The sequence below is a fragment of the Somniosus microcephalus genome, chromosome 18 (genome assembly GCF_052327205.1).
Source record: "Somniosus microcephalus isolate GS21.2 chromosome 18, FLI_Smic_1.0, whole genome shotgun sequence".
NCBI lineage: Eukaryota > Metazoa > Chordata > Chondrichthyes > Squaliformes > Somniosidae > Somniosus > Somniosus microcephalus.
The window spans coordinates 20,891,576-20,913,424 of NC_141004.1; the positions used below are offsets into that span (position 1 = coordinate 20,891,576).

At 44.1% G+C, this 21,849-nt stretch overlaps 1 protein-coding gene across 2 annotated transcripts; it reads left to right on the top strand.

The window, feature by feature from the left end:
- Positions 1–5,325: 5,325 nt before the first annotated feature.
- On the top strand, positions 5,326–15,216 carry LOC147105096 (pepsin A-like). Of its 2 annotated transcripts, none has more exons than XM_086011175.1 (8): positions 5,326–5,480; positions 6,698–6,815; positions 8,438–8,556; positions 10,199–10,398; positions 10,908–11,027; positions 11,878–12,022; positions 13,099–13,197; positions 14,138–15,216. In XM_086011175.1, exons 2-8 carry the CDS (start codon positions 6,698–6,700, stop codon positions 14,285–14,287), a joined length of 951 nt encoding a protein of 316 aa, XP_085867301.1. In that variant the 5' UTR covers positions 5,326–5,480; the 3' UTR covers positions 14,288–15,216. The 2 variants fall into 2 exon arrangements, with proteins under 2 accessions (XP_085867301.1, XP_085867300.1); XM_086011174.1 differs by having other exon boundaries at positions 5,326–5,476.
- The last annotated feature ends 6,633 nt before the right edge of the window (positions 15,217–21,849 follow it).

Genomic DNA, 21,849 nt, shown 5'->3' on the forward strand with positions numbered 1-21,849 from the left:
TTTTGCAGTTGTTCCTCTAGGGGAACTCTAGAATTGGAAATAACTTCTGCCAGATGTCTCGAGACTGCCCCTCCCTGCATCACCTCACCAAGAAAGGTTCCACAATTGCAAAATCCTCCATCAAAACTGGGAATAAATTTGCTTTCAATTGTTTAACATTGTAATCAATAACCATTTATTAGGCAACTCCCTCTTCAAGCAGTTGACTCTGACCAGTTGTTTCAGAATTAAACTAAATCAATACGAAAAGAACAAAAATATTATTAGAGGTAATCCTCAGGCAGATAGTAAATTGACAATGGTGAGAGAACCCCACTTCACAGTAAGTGGGTATCTGTGTAGGAATTGCATTATCTAAAGTACTTATAAAGGACGTGCTAATTACATCCTGGGTTCTACTCTGTGTGGGATGCCTCTCCGCACTTTCTGAGACCATTATACACCTGCCGCACAGCTGATCTCACCTGAACCTGTGAAGTTCTGCATGTGATTTGCTATTGATTCAATAGAGTAGATTAGTGCAAGTAACAGGCAACAAGTAGGTGCAACTGATCAGAAAAAAGGCTGGAGACATTTAGATCAGATTTATCACCATTTTCCAGTCAGATTTTCTACAGGCATCTGTCAGTTCTCAGTGAATCATATTAAAATTAACTCAAAGAGGATTATTGAAATGTCCTCAGAATTTCTCAGCGCTTACGCTGGTATAACACTCAGTCATATATCTGCTCATGTAAAATGGGTGGCCAGGACTGCTAAGGTGTCCTGCTTGCAGATGTGCATTTAATAAGCTGCATTTTGAGGCTATTGCTGAACCCTTCTCTCACTTTCTTTAACTTGTTTTATCGTTTCCACTTAGTTAGTCAGGAAATTTTGTGCCAAGACTTCCGGCACTGCCATTGCTTTGGTGCATCCCCCAATATTGGGGCAGTGGGTTTCCCAATGGGAATTCTCCTTTATTAATGGTTTTGGAGGAAGAAGAGATGGAGCAATGGGGAGATGCCGGGCAGAATGTGCCCGCCTGCTGATATCCTCCGACCAACATTTGGAGACAGAGGAGTGCTGACCTTACCTTGCTGAATCAGCTCCACAGACTCTGGGTCAGCAGAGAGCCTGGTGCAGAACTAAAATGCAGCAGTGTTCATGGCAGTAATGGTCAGCTGGACCCTTCTTCCATGGATGCTGCAATGCTGTCCTATCGGGGTGGTGACCTAGACAGAAAATCGGGCACCAACCTCACTAACACTTCATTTTGCACCATCCCACTTCGCCAGCCATCAAATGAGGGGTTGGAGTGTTGTGCTGTTCCATCACTTGAACATAGACTTGGATTCTTGCCTTCAAATATATTTTGCTGCCACTGGGATTTTCCAGGCACTTTTGTTACCAAAAGACTGAAATAGGCATTGAAAATTTTACCAGGCCCTGTAGAGTTTACCAACATTTTTACCACAATATGTGGCCAGTTACCTTTAAGTAGCCACATCCCTTTAAATTTACCCCTCCTACACAGCTTTTTTGCGAGCTCCCAATGCCAGGCCCAATATGGGCTGTAATCCTGCCCCACATTAAGCAAATGTGACTGACTCCACAAACTCAAATGGGGTCAGTGCATGTGTTAATAATGCATTACTCAAGTAGCATGCAATCAGAGACCTGATCGGAAAATCCACCAGATTACGTTAACCACGAATGGAAGTAAACCCAAACTGAAACTGAACCCCCTTCCCCAACATACAGAAGACACAGGACAGCTAGCTGTATGCTGTTTATGATGTATGTTGTTTGAGCAATTTAGGAACTATTGTAAAGGATCGAGAGCCTAAAGGATAGAAAAACCTGTTGCGTGATGTTAATCGCATTTACGTTAACGTGGCTCAGGTCAGGAAATCCTGGTGCTCCTGGGACTGGACAGGAGCAGCAAACTTCAAGAGATCCAAGTCCAACTGCTTATCTAAATGGGCATTCCTGGAAGAAGACAGTGACGAACGGTCATTGACCTGAAACGTTAACCCTGTTTCTCTCTCCAAAAGATGTTGCTGAGTATTTCCAGCATTTTCTGTGTTTAGTGCTTATCTAGGTCCTCGTGTAAAGGGTTCTGGCCAAAAGGCATGCTCTCCATGAGGTGGCTTCCCTCTCCAAGGTGCTTAATAACAGATTGGTGTAGGGAAGAGTCCCTTCCTTCTTTTATACCAGAAGTTCATCCCACAACTTGGTCTTGGATCTCAAATATGGGCCAAAGTAAGCAGTCTAAACAGTAAAGGGGAACTGTTTGGATATACATCTTCTCTAGCACTGAGGAACAGCAAGAGCGCCCTTCACCTCTATTCACTATGGTCCCAAAGTGCTGTGTCCAAGCTAATCTCGCCATCCACCAGAATCCCCAGCTAGTAATATGAATCGATAAGTGGGACAGAGTCTCCTTATATCTTTCAATTAGTATCTCCGCAGATTCCCTTTGGAATGGTGCGGACCATAATCACGCACTTGAGCTCGCCACCATACTGCGCTGGTTAGTGAATTGTTCAAGATGGTGCGTGGAGTGCGCTGTCCAGCAACAACACACCAGCTGTGAAAATAAACGCCAACATTCTTTGGCACAGACATTTCCATAACAATGTCATCTAACGCGTCATTGGTTAAGACACTGAACAGAATGTGCGACCGTGGACAACTTTGCCTCGCTCCACTTTTGAGATGGGCTCACTGAGTCTCCCATCTATCCTTAAGTAGATCCTAAGGCTGCTACACAGCCCAGATAAAATCTAGGATATGACCACGTAATCCCTCAGCTTCCAGGTTCCTCATGTGACCTTTGTTTGAAACTTTTAGGTAATTCAGTGAAAACAAAATAAATGAGTTTCCCCTGAGCTTGAGATCTCATATAAAGCAACAATGTGCCACATGCGTTCCTTACCCTTGAAAAATGCTCTAGGTTTCTATAATCATACTGGCTTCAAAGAGCTAAACACTTACATTTGCAAGAACCATATGTTATCTTCTTTAACAAATATGCATGTGGTTCTCTTATCAGCTCTAAGTTCTAAAACTTGACATTTAAAATGTTTGATTGTCAAAAATATCAGCTGATAATTATTAAATAACACCTAGAGTCCGAGTGTGTCCTTCCACAAGGACGATACAACCGCAAATTTTTTTGATGACCTACATCATTTGACTTTATGGACAATAGAACTGGTTGGTACAGACCTGTATAAAAGTAGCCAGACATTTCACAAACCTCGCCAACGTCCTGAGAAGTGCCGGACAAGATGAAGTGGCTACTCATTGCACTCGCTTGCATTCAGCTCTCTGAGTGTTTAATCAGGTAGGAAATTATTATTTTATCTGTATCTATGTATCTAAATTTCCATTCTTGTGCAGTGTTTCTTTGTACTGCAGTTTCTATCTAACAGGATCAGTAGGAGATAGTTTTAAGTTCTCTTTCCTTTTAAACATTTGCACATGAAATATTTCTTCCATCGTAGTCATGTTCTATGAGATAATTCAATGTACATTTATTAACATACCTCTATCTACTAATTATTTACCTGCTTCTGATGATCTCCTTCCAAGCATATTACAGAGAACAATATAGCATCTGCGCTAAAGTATCAGTGATTCTTGCCGGGTTTGAGTGGCAGTCCGAGTCTGAATATGGAAATGAGCCCAAGAGTTAAAATCTCTCCAGGCCTCGGCATGCGGGTTTGTCGTGCTCCCCGGATTCCCCCAGCCCAATTCACCGATCCCTCCCCAAGTTAAAATCGAGGCCCCAAGTTCCTTTTCTTTTTTCTTTCTACACCTATTTCAATTAACGCTCAAGCAACTGCTGTTTTGAAGTAGGTTTTTGTATCTCTGATTGACCTAATTTTGAACCATTGTTACAATGCTAGTCCCGCAATCTGCAGAGTTTAATTAAAAGACTAGGGCATGTTGCTCACAACTTTGATTCACCCCCTACTGTGTGTCATGTTTATCTTCACAGAGTTCCCTTGATAAAAGGTAAATCTACCCGTAAGGCTCTTGAAGAACGTGGGTTACTTGGGGAATTTCTGAAGAATCACCCACACAATCCATACTCCAAATATGCAGGACTCTTCAACAGCCAGTCCCTGGCTTCAGGCGAGCCACTTAGAAACTATTTGGACGTAAGTAATCGCTGTCATTTTTGCTGAGGAAATTTAAGGGCAACTTCACTGATCCCGGTGGAGAGTTGAGATTGAAGGAAACTTAGAGATCCAATGCTGCAAAGTAGCAGCCCTATCTTCCGAGCATAGTTCTCCACTGGGAGTGCAGCATTGGTGAATTTGCCCTCAAGTTCCATGTCAGTTGTATTTATTGCAGTAGACCTCCATAGCTTTGCACCGGTTATTGGGCGCATGGGGTTAATTTCGACATTTGGAGGTAGTGTAAAACAGGCGTTATCAGACTGGCCACCCATTATACACCTCTCCCGATTTTGGCTTCCACTGAAGTCAATGGAAATTAAAATCAGGGCAGCTGCACAATGGGCGGCTGATCCGATTTCGCCCATTTTACATTATTGCCCAATGTTATCATTAGCCCCCCACCCCCCGCCCTTGTGTTATTCAAGGAATGTGTTAGTAAAGAGTAGATCTCCAGGATCACAGAGTTTAGGTTATGTGACTTGATGGAGAATATACTGCATTAATATAATTAGAAATTATATTTAGCATTGAAAAATTCCTAAAGAAAATAAGAGTAGGTAAACTGTTTTTAATTTTAGCAGCAAGGCATTCTGGCCTAGAAATTCGGTGGGCTTTGCGCCCAGTTACAGCCCAAAGAGGGCTTCTGCGCCAGTAGGGGTGGTAGTGCTGATTTTGAGGGCCGCGGTAATGGCGGCGGTAGCCGGTAGCGCTGCGCCGGCACCGATGACGTCATCGGTGTGCGCAGTGCCCCGGTTCCGCCCCGCTACCGCCCCGACCCCCATCTTCAGTAGCGGCCGCCTCTTCCGTGGTGACCGCTAACAACATCGGGAGACCGGGTCCTTACTGCAGCCTTAGCGGGGCGCTTTAAGGTGGAGGTGCGGCCGGCCGCTTTTTCGGCGGCCGCCTGCCCGCACCTCCTTCCCTGGCCTCCTCCACTGCCCCCCCGCGGCATTGCCGGCTGGTTTCCGTGGAGCCCGGCACTTCTCCGTTGTGCCGGGCTCTTTTGCCGGCACTCGCGATCGCGGCTCCGGCCGTTGCAGGCACCTCCTCCTTAAGAGAAGGAGGAGGCCTGCAGTACAGCAGCCTGCCGCACCGCATCGGGTGGCGCAGCGGCACCGGGAGCGCTGAAATTCACTTTCAGCGCCCCAAGCGGGGCCGGGCACACTCTGGAACAGCGCCCGGTTCCGCCTTGGGGCGCTAAAAGTGAATATGGGACGGGCGCAACTGGCTCCGTGGCCAGCGCAAAATTTTCGGCACAAACGAGCTGGCGGGGCTATACCCAATTTCTAGGCCTCTGTTTCTACGAGGTAGGTGAGCATTAATCTAGATCTGTAAAATTTTCTTGAGGAATGGAAAATCAATGCAATTACAACAATTTGCATTTACATAGCACCCCTGATGTAGAAGAACATCTATGAATAATTTAGGGAGGGGGAGAAACAGCAAAGATTAAGCAGGGGTTCAAAAAACACAATGGAAGAGCTAGGCTTTTAGGTAGTCTTTGAATGGGGGGAGAGGGGTAGTGAGGTGAAGTAGTTTGTGGAGAGAACGTCAGAAAACAGGAGCAAAGTGAGTGAAAGAAGAGTTTTCAAGGCTGATTGTAACTCTTGGCAAGAAGCCGGTGGGAACAGGCGGTGTTCCCGCCTGGGTGGTTTGAGTCGGAGGCCGGATGGATTTGAACTCTAAAGTAGAGCTGGTTCTTCACTCTCTCCAGGAGTGGAGTTTGTGGGCTGGTATCTACGACTGGAGAAGATCACTCGGATAAAGTGCAGTGTGACTGAAGGGATTTGAAAATGAGGATGAGGGAGCCAACAAGCTGGGAGGCAGGGTAACTGTGACAAGGACAGGAGTGATGAGCACTCAGGAACTTGGGAGAAAAAACTCGACCACAGAGCGGGGAAATAACTGAAGCTTGTGAAGATTGGGGGAGGGGATGCATTTGAGAAATCGATACTTGAGGTGATGAAGGCATGGATTATGGATTTTGTACTGATGAGAGAGAGGTAGGGTGAAGTGAGCAACATGAGCAGTCTTGGTGATAACCATTCTGGATAAGAAAGTCAGGTCAAAGCCGACCACAACCCAAATCCAAGACTTGATGGTGCTGCGAGCAGTCACACAAGACAGCAACAGCCTGAAGATGAGAGTGGTGCCAGAGAGATACGTGTTGTTGGTGTACAAGTGAAAACTGATGCTGTGCTTGTAACAACATCTAGGGTTAGGGTTAGGGTTAGGGTTAGTCCAAAACACCCTTTGTTCTCAATCATACAGGTCTTTCTGTTCCTGTGACGAGGTGCACTGGTTTGCAGGGGTGCAGTGTGGGGAGGAAAATCGGGCAAACTCCTATACAGGCACATGCTCCTTCCAACCTAATTTGCTTCTATGAGCTGTGCCTAGACAGTCCAATACACCTGAGCACAGGAACTTGAACATCTGCCTCAGTGTGTGTCTATATGCACTGAAATTTAATACAGCAACTCTTGGTAAATTATAACATACCTTGTTTCATCTATAAAATATTCTGACAGATGTCTTATTTTGGAGCAATCACCATTGGAACCCCACCACAGAGCTTCACCGTCATCTTTGATACTGGCTCCTCCAACCTTTGGATCACATCAGTTTACTGTAACAGCCAAGTATGCAGTAAGTATACGTAAACAGTTAGACTTCCCAAGATTTCGTTGGCATTTTCCGCTGAGTGATCTGGGCATTGATTGGGAAAGTGTTCCAAGGGCACAATCAATTAATCACCAATTAAAGGACACATAAACTTACAGAAGGTGGCTAAGAGCGTTAAGGGTAAAAGTATTTGGTGGATCCAGACCTTCTGAAAATACAGCCAATTGATTCAACGTGTCAATGTTTATTTAAATACATTTGTTAGAGTTGTGAGGCCTGGTGCTTTGTTTCTTCAAAGATTTGACTTACAGAAGCCCACTTTTGTCGACATGGACGGTGGCAGTCGATGTTCAAGTGCCACCAGCACAAAACATACTCCTAAAAGTTGATCCAATTTAGCGATGTAAAGCCAACTAGGTCAAACTTTTAATTTACATAGTAATCATCAATGCTGTAAATTAAAGCTATATATCCAACTGACTACTTATTCTAATTATAACACACACGTTTATGATTTCTGTTCGATGAGTTTGTGAAATAATTGGATAATGGAATTTAATCACATTACTGCAGTGTCATACCAGTTAGGAAGGATGCTTAATAAAAGAAAATAATGCTAGAAAAATGTGCTCTGGGACTATGTAGTGCACTGGCCTTTCACTCAGAGAACTGGGTTTAAATCCAGCCCATACTGGGTCAGCACTGGCTTAGTTGGTAGCACACTCGCCTTCTGAGTCAGAAGGTTGTCAGTTCAAGTCCCAATCCAGAAACTTGAACACCAAAATCTAGGATGACAGTCCAGTGCTGTACTGAGGGAGTGCTACACTGTCAGAGTGTGCCATCTTTCAGGTGTGATGTTAAATCGAGGGCACATCTGCTCTCTCAGGTAGACGCAAAAGATCCCATGGCACTATTTCAAAGAAGAGCTGGGGAGTTCACCCCGCTGTCCCAGCCAATATTTAACCATTAATCAATAGCACTAAAACAGATTATCTGGTCATTATCACGTTGCTGTTTGTGGGAGCTTGCTGTGCGCAAATTGGCTGCCGTGTCTCCTACATTACAACAGTGACTACACTTCAAAAGTACTTCATTGGCTGTAGAGCACTTTGGGATGTCCTGAGGCTGTGAAAGGTGCTATAGAAATGCAAGTCTTTCTTTTTTTTCTTTCCGCGTTAATGGGCCAAAGGTCTCTTACATAAAATCAACTTGGGCCGTCATAACCTAGTTCCTCATGATCATGGGCCCACAGGACAACACTGTCCTGCTGTGACACGAATTGGCAATCTGACTCAGAGAAGCCATACGATGGTTGTACGGAGAAACGGAAAATATTACATTGGTGAGTTACAGCAGAGGCCCATTGTTTGGACAGCACAAAGGTAGCTTTCCTCTAAATCTAACCCATGCTGTACTTGACCCTGTGAACTCTTGATGCTACTGCTGGTTGGCTGATATGTAAAGTGGTTCAATAGCCAGCACCAACACCCCTCACCTAAATGAGCGCAAAATTCAACAGAAAGAAATGGTGGTACAAATGAAGAATTAGAAAGAATATTTTTGGTAAGATCTATCCTTAACTCAGTAGTGGAATAAAACAACCAAACCATTAAATTGAGTGTAATGAAACGTGTACTATTTTGCAGTGAACCACAACAGATATTCACCAAGCAAGTCCTCAACATTTCAGACAGATGACCAAACGCTCTCCATTCAGTATGGTTCAGGCAGTATGACTGGGATCCTGGGCTATGACACAGTCACTGTAAGTATAATGTAACTTTTACTAACAAAGTTATGACAAAACAATGTCAAAATTCTTAAATTGCCCATTCAAGTCAGAGTTCCCTGAATATTAATATCTCCTACTATCAGATCCAATACATTCTTCAAATGCAGGCATAGAGTATTGGTTAGTTGAATAGATCATGTTGCAACAAGCCAATAGGGAGTTTTGTAATGTTAGAGGCCTCTTCTGCATCACCGATTTCCTTCACCCCACCATTGGTGGCCATGCTTTCTGTTGCCTAGGCCCTAAGCTCAGGAATTCCCTCCCTAAACCTCTCCGCCTCTCTACCTCTCTCTCCCCCTTTAATATGCTCCTTAAAACCTACCTCTTTGACCAAGCTTTTGGCCATCTGTCCGAATATCTCCTTATATGGCTCGGTGTCAAATTTTGTCTGATAATGTTCCTGTGAAGCCCCTTGGGACGTTTTACTGCAGTAAAGGCGCTATATAAATGCGAGTTGCTGTTGTTGTTGGGTGAAGGGCTTCAGCATGGTAACAGGAGTCAATATGTCAATGGGACTTATACTTTTTAGGCTAATTTATAGGTTCATAACAATGGATAGAATTCAATCAAAGATATTTAGAAATGTAGTGTTCCTATTATCTCATTTTGTAAATTAAAGTCAAGCATTATGACAATTCCTTATCGTTCAGCAGTAGCATGTCCTACAACAAAGAACTAAAAATCATTGGCCGTTCACTTTTAATATTTCTGAAATTGCCAATGATACAAAGCTAACGAAGGTGGTAGACTCCAAAGCTGAACAGGAAAAACTACAAGAGGATTTCAATATACTTGGAAGTTGCTATCAACAGTTAAAAAAAACAATATTTTCAAATCTTCAGGGGTCCTGGTCACAACCTCACCCTGGACCCCAAATGGGGCCCACACGCACTGTTGCTGACCTCTGACCAGGTAAGTGAAACCACAGCCAATGATACGCCAGGTTCCTGTGAGGTCAGGATTGCTCAGGAACAGCTGTGGATTTTCACAACCCTGTATCAATAAAGCTAGATTGATTCCTGGGATGAGAGGATTGTCCTATGAGGAGAGATTGATTAGATTGGGCCTATACTCTCTGGAGTTTAGAAGAATGAGAGGTAATCTCATCGAAACATATAAGATTCTGAGGGGGATTGACAGAGGTTGTTTTCACTGGTGGGAGAGTCTAGAACTAGGGGGCATAGTCTCAAGATAAGGGGTTGGCCATTTAAGACTGAGATGAGGAGGAATTTTTTCACTCAGAGGTTGTGAATCTTTGAAATTCTCTACCTCAAAGGGCTGTGGATGCTGAATTGTTGAGTATATTGAAGGCGCAGTCAGATAGATTTTTGGACTCTAGAGGAATCAAGAGATATGGGGATCTTATTGAATGGTGGAGTGGGCCCGAGGGGCCGTATGGCCTACTCCTGCTCCTAATTCTTATGTTATGTTCTAAACTGTTGCCCAGTCAATACTGAATTTTGTTATTTGGTAAAGTATCAGCCCGAGGAACAACAAGCATTTTGTCGTAACATGTAAGTAATGTGTGACCTGGATAACAATGCGCTAATGTGTTTGTTGATGACTCTCAGTAAAATAATTCTTCAGAACAAGTTAGCTTTTTCCTTTTGTCTAGGTATCGAACATAGCTATCAGTCAGCAGGAATTTGGTTTAAGTGAGACTGAACCTGGGAGTTCATTCTCCTACGCTTCGTTTGATGGGATTCTCGGATTGGCCTATCCAAGCATTGCATCATCAGGGGCCACACCTGTGTTTGATAACATGATGTCTGATGACCTGGTGCAACAGGACCTGTTTGCTTTTTACCTGAGCAGGTTGGTTTTCTTACCTTCTTGTACTTCCATCTCCGATGCTCCCTGCTGATAATAGGGTATTTACTTAAGGTCACCACAGAACCTTCTTTCTATAAAGCTGATGGGCCTTTGCTCGCCCTTCCTTGTGTTTGTTCTCTCACCTGGATGAACTGTTTTCATGTCAGGTGACCTCTTCACCTTCTAGCAAAGGTCGAAGCACATCCAACTGGATCCCAATGGACAAATTCAACTCCTTTAGATGTTTTAATTGACTTATAGATCCAAGATGGGAAATTGGATAATTGCAATCTCTTTCAGGGATTATGGAAAGAACAATGTTTCATTCCAACCAGCACAGTGACGATCAAGTTCTCTTTTCTTATTTATTTCGCAAAATATTGACTTTGGTCTAATTTCCACTGGTTAATGATGCCACATTGGGCCAGCCAATAAAACATATTGTTGATCAGGAATTTTTGTATCTCTGTTTATGCTCATTTTAATAACATTCTGGTTAAATTGTTTTTCAGAGAGGCTGGTCAGTCCGGAAGTGAAGTTGTATTTGGTGGAATTGATCAAAACCACTACACAGGTCAAATTAACTGGGTGCCCGTCACTCACGAAGCTTACTGGCAAATCAGCTTGGACAGGTAAATGACTGACCCATTTCACAATTGGCACGCATTCTGTAACAATCAAGTTGCACTCAACATTGCAAGTGGAAATATTAAGTACAATGGGGTAGCAGTTGAGTTAGTGTGATGATATTGCAACACCTTTCAATGATCAGGAATAAACACAGGGAACGAGCTAACTCAACGATAGCTTCCAGGCCACAATTGGACTATTGTTTAAGTCCAGCCTGAGCAAACAGAGGCTCAATCCATCTAAGGGTAAAGTTATTGCAGGCCATTGCTCGCCGAGAGCACACACTGAGTACTTGGAGCATCATGTGCCAAGAATCCATCCTGCATGATTTGCTGTTCATTAAAACTGATTGATTGATTAAAATTAATGAACGAGAAATAGGGCCGACTGCTCATTAGACGTGCGAGAGTACAAATTGGACCTCGTTGCACCTATTTTAACGGAGGTAAAAGGGGCACAACAGGCTATTCTCAGGGGCCAACGTCCCATGCCCATAGGATGCCTGGAAGATGTCTGACCCAATATTGGAATATTTAAATTTAGATTCACCTCTTTGGTTCAGCTCTGCTTGTGTTTTTCACAAATATCTTAGTTTGAGGGTTGACAGCAACAACTTGCATTTATATAGTGCCTTTAATGTAGTAATGTGTCCCAAGATGCTTCACAGGAGCTTTATTAAACAGAATTTGACATCAAACCACATGAGGAGGTATTCAGGCAGATGACCAAAGGCTTGGTCAAAAAGGTATGTTTTAAGGAGCGTCTTAAAGAAGGAGAGAGAGAGGTAGAGAGGCGGAGAGGTTTAGGGAGGGAATGCATTCAATCAACTGTAACCACTTTTTCCTCTTTCAGGGTGACAATCAATGGGCAGGTTGTGGCCTGCAGTGAGGGCTGTCAGGCCATCGTTGATACTGGTACTTCTCTGCTCACTGGTCCCACTGGACCCATCAGCAAGATCCAGCAATACATTGGTGCGACTCAAGGATACTATGGCGGGGTAAGGCTCTATGTTACAGATCAGACTTTATAATGAACCAAAGGTGGTTCTAGTGATATATTTTTCATTTTGTAGTATTTATAAGATGATGCTTTACTTAAGAGTTTATTCTGTAGCTAACTCTGCAGTCCCTGATCTGGGAGTGCTTGGATGCTGACAGGTACCTGAAACTCTCATTTCCCAGTGCTAACATCCCTGATCTTGATAAGCATGACCATTAACTTCAAAGACTTACAGTGGTGCCCTTGTTTCTGACTTTTGTAGCTAGCTGCAAGATCCAAAAGGATCTCAAGAATCAAGCTTAGCTCCCATCAAAATGACTAAATTTAAGGCCTGTTAAGCCAGGAGTCTATGGGGCTTCCACTGCCCTCCCACTGTAAGTCAGGTGGTAGAGCGCCTGTAGGGCTACAAATTAGGCTGGTCCCGCCTTTGGGTTAGGGTTTCCCAGGGGTCTTGCGAAGGGTGGAGCTTCCACCAGCTCCAAGCAAGACTACTGATGTTGGAGGGCTGGAGATTCTCAATGCTGGGAGTTCCTGTGTGCCCGGTAAGCCCAGCCTCTCAAAGGCCAACGGATCATCAATGCCGGGACACCTGGTGAAACCAGGCTGCTAAATGGTGGATGTGAGTCCCACCGAGGGAACTGGGTTGCAGCCTGCACCCCCAAAGAAAGGGTATAAATAATTTTTTTAAATTTGACCCCCTTACGAAGGGGGCCAGTGGAGGCATTTTAACCCTCATCCTGGGGGGTTCCCCCAACAGTTCCTCCTCCACAAGCCCAGCAATTAACGGCCATTTTTACAGCCTCTGGGGGCAGGTAGATGGCCTCCATACACTCCTAGGTTGCAGGGAACCTCCCCACAAACCTCAGAATATCCACCGGGATCGATGACGCAGGTTCCTCGCGGGACCATCTTGGCACTTGTGCTGGAATGTCGCCACAGCTGCTTTTAAACGTGACCAACTGTACATCCAATGATTACATCATTGATTTTGCTATTTATACAAGTATTTCCTGCAATGCTTCTCTGAGAACATTCTACTGACGACCATTGTTAAATACTTCACCCTTTTTACAGTACTCCATCAACTGTAACAATCTGTCCAACATGCCTGATGTGGTCTTCACAATCAATGGAATTGACTATCCCCTTTCTCCATCTGAATATACAATCAAGGTATGTTTTTGTTTTAATTCGATAAACCTGACTTTGAATGGTTTGACTATGTTCTCTGACTGCAGTATCCAGTAAGATTGCTTCTCAGTTAACTGTAAGATAAGAAAATGAGCAGAAAATTAATGAAAATGTACAAAGTGGTAAGATTGAGTAACTGTACTACATTTAGTTAAAAAATGAACTTCCATATCAATTAATAAAGCAAGAGAAGATGTTAATATTTTATTTATTCATTCTTTTAATATGGGTGTCACTATCAAGGCCAGCATTTATTGCCTATCCCTAGTTGCTCTTGAGAAGGTGGTGGTGAGTCACCTTCTTGAATCTCTGCACTCCATGTGGTGAATGTACACCCACAATTCTGTTAGGGAAGAAGTTCCAGGATTTTGACCCAGCGACGATGAAGGAACAGTGATATATGTCCATGTCAGGATGGTAAGTGACTTGGAAGGGAACTTGGAGGTGATGGTGTTCCATGGACCTGCTGCTCCTGTCCTTCTAGGTGATGGGGATTCGGGATTGGGAGGTGCTGTTGAAGCAATGTTGGTGAGTTGCTGCAGTGCATCCTGTAGATAGTACACACTGCAGCCCGGGTGTGCCAGTGATGGAGGGAGTGGGTGTTTAAGGTGCTGGATGGCCTGTTGATCATGTGGACTGCTTTGTTCTGGATGCTGTCGAACTTCTTGAGTGTTGTCAGTACTGCACCCATGAATGTGCAATGTAGAATAGTGTCTGTGGCACATCGGTGGACCAATTGAGAGACTGATGGACCAAAGATTTTACATTTCTGTGAATTTTTTGATTTAACATAGCATAGTGATCACTAAAGAAGAAACTGTGGATGTTCTTTTCATTTTTTATTAATATACACACAGAAGAATCAGAATTAGCAACAAAGTAGTTCTAGGGAACTGACTCTCACACTTTGCATTTCTTCCAGGAGCAAGGTGACTGCTTAAGTGGATTTGAAAGCATGTATCTTCCATCCTCTTCTGGAGGGCTCTGGATTCTGGGAGATGTCTTCATTGGGCCATACTATTCCATCTTTGACAGAGGAAACAACCGAATGGGCTTTGCCCAAGCTGCCTAATTTATTCATCCAAGTTTTCATTTATTCATTTAAGGCACATTCAGATCCCATTTTGTGGCCTTTGCTCATTCATCCACAATGATTGAAGCACTGGACCATAGGGTAACAAGAATTCAAATAAAACCCTGGCGAGCCTCTGGTTAAAGAGTACTCAAGCTCATCTGATTTTGCATGAGATGTAGCAAAGAAAAACCCCTAGAATAAAGTCAATGAACTGAAATCTTTTAATTAAATCGGACCAAACTGACCTACAAATCCAATGAATGGCTCATCAAAATGTGCTTTAAATTGATAATTTTGCAAAGTCAACCTTGGATGACAAACCACTTTGTAGCTGCACTCCTATATTTTTTGTCCTTTCTCTTGCCTTGAACCCTAATTGAAGACCTGCCTGAACGTTGGACTGAACCTTTCACTGCTATGTGCAATTGATTGTATGAGTGATGGTCCATTCCAGAGTCAAAAGACATCTCCATTTTAGGTGTTTGCCTCTGTGGTGAATCCAGACTTGTGGGTGGAAAGCACACTGTATGGTGTTAGTAAAACACATGAATGTGTTTGTATGAAATTCCTCTGTCCATTATGAGCAGACGTGTTAATCACTCTTAAAGCAGCAGATAAAGGATCTTCACGCGCACACATGGTGGGGAATTTCCACCTGCACGGCTTGGGCGGTAGATTGGCGTACAGCATTGCCCTTCGCTATAGAACCTGCCCGATTTTCAGAAATGGCGGGCGGGAGTTTACCCGCCCAGAGAGTGAAGGTGACAATTATCCCCATTGTGCTTGTTACTAATATCACGCAGCGTGATTTCACCTTGTTGGTGTATGTCAGGTATTTTCTGTCTTTTTTTGGGGGAACTTTCATTTCTTTATTACAGCATCTCAGCAAAAGCAAAAAGATAATAAACTTAGAAGTATTGCAAACATTTTTTCTGTTGTTTCTGTTTTTGTTAGCTCTGATTGTGGGTGGGGATGTGGGCTGCACCGCACTTCAGTTACAAACTCATTAGCCCTCGGGCCTCATCTGAATAATCTGAGCGAGCTGCCAGCGACTGTCTCGCCCTCACTTATATACGTATGGGGCTTATCGCCTGTTTCAGGCGGACACCAGGGACGACCGCGAAATGGCTTGGCCCAAGTTTGGATGGGACATTTTTTCAGGCATCCTTGGGGCCCAGGACATTGGTCCCCAAAATTGGGCCTCATTGCATCCTCTTTATGGGCGCAAAATAGGCGCAACACGGCCCAATTTCTAACCCCAGAAGTCCCAAGTCACCCAAAGCATGCTAGACTTACCATGTCATGTCTCAAATTAAAAGACAGAAAGGGAAGACTTGCATTTATACAGCACCTTTCACGACCACCAGACATAAAAAAGCGCTTCACAGCCAATGAAGTACTTTTTGAAGTGTAGTCACTGTTGTAATGTAGGAAACATGGCAGCCAATTTGCGAACAGCAAGGTCCCGCAAACAGCAATGTGATAATGACCAGATAATCTGCTTTAGTGATGTTGGTTGAGGGATAAATATTGGCCAGGATACCGGGGAGAACTCCCCTGCTCTTCTTCGAAATAGTGCCATGGGATCTTTTACATCCACCTGAGAGAGCAGACGGGGCCTTGGTTTAATGTCTCATTCGAAAGATGGCACCTCCGGCAGTGTAGCAGAAGTACTGCACTGGAGTGTCAGCCTAGATTTATTGTGCTCAAGTCCTGGAGTGGGACTTGAACCCACAACCCTTCTTGTCTCAGAGGCAAGGGTGCTACCAACTTTTTGGGCTAGAAATTCAGTTAGGCCCCGCCAGCTGGCGTGCGCCCAAAAGTTAGCGCTGCGCGCGGAGCCAGTTGCGCCCGTCAGAAATTCAGTTTTTGCGCCCCAAGTCGGAACCGGGCGCTATTCCAGGGTGTGCCCGCCCCCGCTTGGGGCGCTGAAACTGAATTTCGGCGCGCTAGTTGCCGCAGCGCCACCCGCTGCGGAGCGGCAGGCTGCGGTACTGCAGGCCTTCCTCCCTCTCTTAAGGGGGAGGTGCCTGCAACAGCGAGATCGCCGCTCGCTAGTGCCGGCAAATGAGCCCGGCACCACGGAGAAGTGCTGGGCTCCCGGAAAACAGCCGGCAATACCGCGGGGGGCGGGGGGTGGAGGAGGCCGGGGAAGGAGGTGCGGGCAGGCGGCCGCTGAAAAAGCGGCCGGCCGCTGAAAAAGCGGCCGGCCGCACCTCCACCTTAACTCACCCCACTAAGGCTGCAGTACGGCCCCGGTCTCTGAACGTTGTTTGCGGCCGCTACGGAAGAGGCGGTCGCTACTCAATATGGCGGTCGGGCTGGTATCGGGGCGGTAGCGGGGCACTGCGCACACCGATGACGTCATCGGTGGCGGCGCAGCGCTACTGGCTAATGCCGCCATTACCGCAGCGCTGAATATCGGCGCAACCTCATCAAGTGGCGCAAAAGCCCTCTTTGGGTGAAAACTGGGCGCAAAGCCTACTGAATTTCTAGCCCTTTATGTTTTAAATTTTTTATTGAACATTATGAACATTTACAACATCGTGATCATTCCATTGTATCATACAAATCAATTCCGCCACTCTGCACAGCCATTCCTCCACCACACATTAACATCAAAACCTGAAGTTTAATTTGTCTCCCGTAACATATATTAATTGATTGTACTTTAAAAATTGATTGTAAAATACTATCTTTAAATTCCTGTCTGAATAAAGCATCCACAGAGCCTTATAATGATCTTTTAGCTTATATTTAAAATACACTTTTAGATTGATTCTCCTCCCCTTAACAAACAGAGCATTCCTTCTTTGCACAATCACAAATCTAGCCAAACTGAACATTAAATTAAATGCCGCTGCACTAGACTCGGGCAGACTCTCCTGCAATCCCCATCTCAAAATTGAGTCCCACAGGATTCCCATTCTCGCTCTTCGGTCCATACCCAGCAAAAAAACTTCACACAACTGTCGAACATAGTACTTAAAATCATTTAACTGCGGACATAACACCAGTAAATGGGACAGAGCCCCATCCCGTGTCCCACACACTGGGCAAGTTGCCCCCTCCACTCCTCCAATCTTACACAAGACCGTCATGGTAAAAATCTGGTTATGAGCCAATTTGAAATCCAGTTCAATCCACTCTGGACATTTAAAATTTGCCCACACTCCCTTCCAAATCCTGTTGAAGTCCAGCTGTGGGTATATACTCTGCCAAAACTCCTCACCAGCAGGTGTCTTGAATCTCCATTCACTAAATTCCGCATAGTATTACAGTTGTCAGATTGGACCAGCTCTCCCCCTTTTTCCAGCAGAAAGCTTGGAAAAGCCGGATACATTTTATTTCCTTTGGAGATTTCCACATTTATTTCTTCCATCCAATCCTATGGCATTGCACTCACAATCTTCTCATACATGATCCCTATTGCTTTTTCCTCTACCTGCTGATCCTCCTCCCACACCACGTCCCTCACTATCGCTTCCCGCAACCAACCTGGAATTACCTCGTATAATACATCTTTCACATATATAATACCAGCTTTTATAAAAGCTTGATTAAATAATACCTCTCCTTCGATGTTGACCCACCTGTTCATAAATAAGGGCTGTTCAAAAAATTCCTCAGCCCCCTTGGGCATAAACTGCACACTTTTTAAAAATTGGGCCCAAATCTCTACAACCCCCTTATAAAACCGAGGGAGAGGTTTAATCGATTTCAAAAACATATTATTGTATTCCACTTTTTCCAGTTCTGATGAAGGGTCCCAGACCTGAAACGTTAACTCTGTTTCTCTCTCCACGGATGCTGCCGGGCCTGCTGAATATTTCCAGCATTTTCTGTTGCTATTACAATATCCCCTGCCCTCCTATCCCACTTCGTTTTAAAAAATGCTCGAAACAACTCTTCCAAAAACTTGTATTTGACTTCTGAAGAAATCTCCTCACCCATTTGCTTCTAAAGGATTTTTTCTTCAAATCAATATCTGGGAAATTGAGTCTTCCCTGATTTCTTCGTCCAATAATGGTATTGTAAGCAACCAAGGCTGGTTTCCCTTCCCGTAAAAACCTCACACAAGCCTCTCGGATGGACTTTTCCACCCACTCAGGAATATCCTCCACCGTCAATAAGTACCATAGCTTAGATAGCAGGTGAGCGGACACCACTGTCGCTCTTCCTTGCACTTTCAACCACCTTCTTTCCCATCTTCCCAAAATCTTTAAAATTTTCATAACCTTTGGTTCCCAATTTAATCGATCCACTTCATCCCTGTCTTTCTTGCACCTGATATGCACCCCAGAACTTCAAAAAACCTCCACCACCTTAAAGGGACTTTCCTTCAACCATTCCTCCCTACCCCTTCCTGCAACCAGGCATTGGGACTTACTATAATTCACTCTGGCTCCTGAAGCTCTACAATACTCCTCCATTACGTCCATAGCTTTCTTCACTGACTCCCCATTTCTCAATGTTAAGGTTGTGTCATCTGCATTTTGGTGTATCACCAACACCAGCCCGGAACTGGGAACCGCAATCCCAACTACACCTTGTTTCTTTCGCATCATGTGACCTAATAGTTCTGCTACCAATGTGTATAGCAAAGGGGACAGGGGACAACCCTGTCTCACTGATCTCTGTATCGGAAAATACTTGGATAAAAAACCATTACATTTAACACAGCTAAATATGTTTGAATAAAAAATCCTTATCCACTCAATGAAATTTTCCCAAAACCAAATGCTTTCAAAACCTTCATTGAAAACTCATGAGAAAAGGCCCTATCAAAGACTTTCTCTTGATCTATCTTTAATACATAAGCCTCCCTCTCACTCTCTTCCATGAGCTCTATCTGCCGGGACCTTTGCTGAGTCCAGTGAGTTTTGGAAAATTATTACCAATGCATCCACAATGCCTACTGCTACTTCCCTCAAGACCCTAGGATGCAAGCCATCAGGTCCAGGGGATTTATCCGCCTTGAGTCCCATTATTTTACCAAGTACCACTTCCTTAGTGATTTTAATCATATTTAGTTCCTCCCCCCCTAGAGCCCCCTGTTTGTCCAGTGTTGGGATATTCTTAGTGTCCTCTACTGTAAAGACTGATACAAAATAATTGTTCAGTGTTTTTGCCATCTCCATGTTTCTCACCATTAATTTCCCGGTCTCATCCTCTAAGGGACCAACATTTACTTTAGCCACCCTTTTTCTTTTTATATAACTATAGAAACTTTTACTGTCTGTTTTTATATTTTTTGCTAATTTACTTTTATAATCTATCTTCCCTTTCTTAATCAATCTTTTAGTTATTTTTTGCTGTCTTTTAAAGACTTCCCAATCTTCCATCCTCCCACTAGATTTGGCTACCTTATATGCCCTTGTTTTTAGTCGGATACTATCCTTAATTACTTTACTTAGCCACGGATGGCTATCTTTTCTTTTACACCCTTTTTTCCTCAGTGGAATATATATTTTTTGGAAGTTGTAAAATAACTCCTTAAATGTACACCACTGATCATGTACCGTCTTACCCTTTAATCTATTTTCCCAGTCCACTCTAATCAATTCCGCTCTCATACCTTCATAGTCTCCTTTATTCAATCTCAGCACGCTTGTTTGAGATCCAAACTTCTCACCCTCTAATTGAATATGGAACTCAACCATGTTATGGTCACTCATTCCAAGGGGATCCTTTACTAGGACATTTTTAATTAATCCTGTCTCATTACACAGGACCAAATCTAAGGTTGCTTGCCCCCTGGTCGGTTCAGTTACATACTGCTCAAGAAACCCATCCCTAATACACTCAATGAACTCATCCTCAAGGCTGCTCTGCCCAATTTGATTTGTCCAGTTAATATGATAATTAAAATCCCCCATAATTATAGCTGTTCCCTTATTACAAGCCTCAACTATTTCCTGATTAATACTCCGTCCAACAGAGTTGCAACTGTTCGGAGGCCTATAGACTACACCCACTAGTGTTTTTTTCCCCTTATTATTCCTTATCTCCACCCAAACTGTTTCACTATCCTGCTCCTTTGACCCAATATCATTTCTCTGTATTATAGTGATTCCTTCCTTTATTAACATAGCCACCCCACCTCCTCTCCCTTCCTGCCTGTCCTTCCTGATTGTTAAATAACCTGGTATGTTTAATTCCCAGTCATGGTCACCCTGTAGCCATGTTTCTGTAATGGCCACAAGATCATACCCATATGTCGTTATTTGTGCCGTTAACTCATTCATTTTGTTACGAATGCTACGTGCATTCAGATAAAGAACTTTCAAATATGTTTTGTAACACTTAGTTCCTGTTTTTTCCCTTTTTAGTACTTTACTTTTTACTCCATACCTTCTGTCCCTTCCTGACACATTCTGTTTTTTAATTCCCCCACTGCTACCTAAGTCTATGACCTTCTCTGTTGTCATTTCTATTATTTGCTCTCGAGAAACCTCCCCCCCACTAATTAGTTTAAAGCCCTCTCTACAGCCCTAGTTATATGATTCGCCAGGACTCTAGTCCCAGCACTGGCCAAGTGGAGTCCGTCCCAACAGAATAGCTCCCTCCTGTCCCAATACTGGTGCCAGTGTCCCAAGAAGCAAAACCCATTTCTCCCACACCAGTCTTTGAGCCACGCATTTAACTCTTTAATTTTATTTATCCTAGCCAAATTCGCTCGTGGCTCAGGTAATAACCCAGAGATTATTACCCTTGAGGTTCTGTTTTTTAATTTGACCCCTAGCTGCTCATACTCCTTTAACAGAACCGTCTTCCTTGTCCTGTCTACGTCGTTTGTACCAACATGGACCATGACAAATGGATCCTCCCCCTCCCACTCCAAGTTTCTTCCCAGCCCAGAAGAGATGTCCTTAACCCTGGCACCGGGCAGGCAACACAGCCTTCGGGACTCCCGCTCTTGACTGCAGAGAACCCTATCTATCCCCCTAATGATACTATCCCCTACCACTACAACATTTCTTTTTACTCCCTCCACTTGAATGGCCCCCTGTACCACGGTGCTGTGGCCAGGTTGCTCATCCTCCCTGCAGTCCCCGCTCCCGCCCTCACAGGGAGTAAGAACCTCGATCCTGCTGGACAAGAACAAGGGCTGCGTCTCCTTCAACACTACATCCTGGATCCCTGTACCTTCCTCACTCGTAGTCACACTGTCCTGTCCCCGACCACGGACTACATCTGCAGTAATTAACTTCATAGGTCTGACCATCTCCTGAAACATAGAGTCCAGGAACTTCTCCCCCTCCCTGATGTGTCGCACAAATAACACTGAGATAAGTGACCAGATAATCTATTTCAGTGATGTTGGTCGAGGAATAAATGCTGACCAGAACACTGGGAGAACTCCCAAGTTCTTCTTCTGAATCATGCCATGGGATCTTTTATGTCTACCCAATGCCCGTATCAGTGCAAGGCTCCCTTGATATTTCACTGATGTGTCAGCCTAGATTATATGTTCAAGTTTCTCTTGAACCCAAGAACTTCTGACGGTGAGGCGAGAGTGCTACCACTGAGCAAAGTCTAACACTTATAGCATGGAA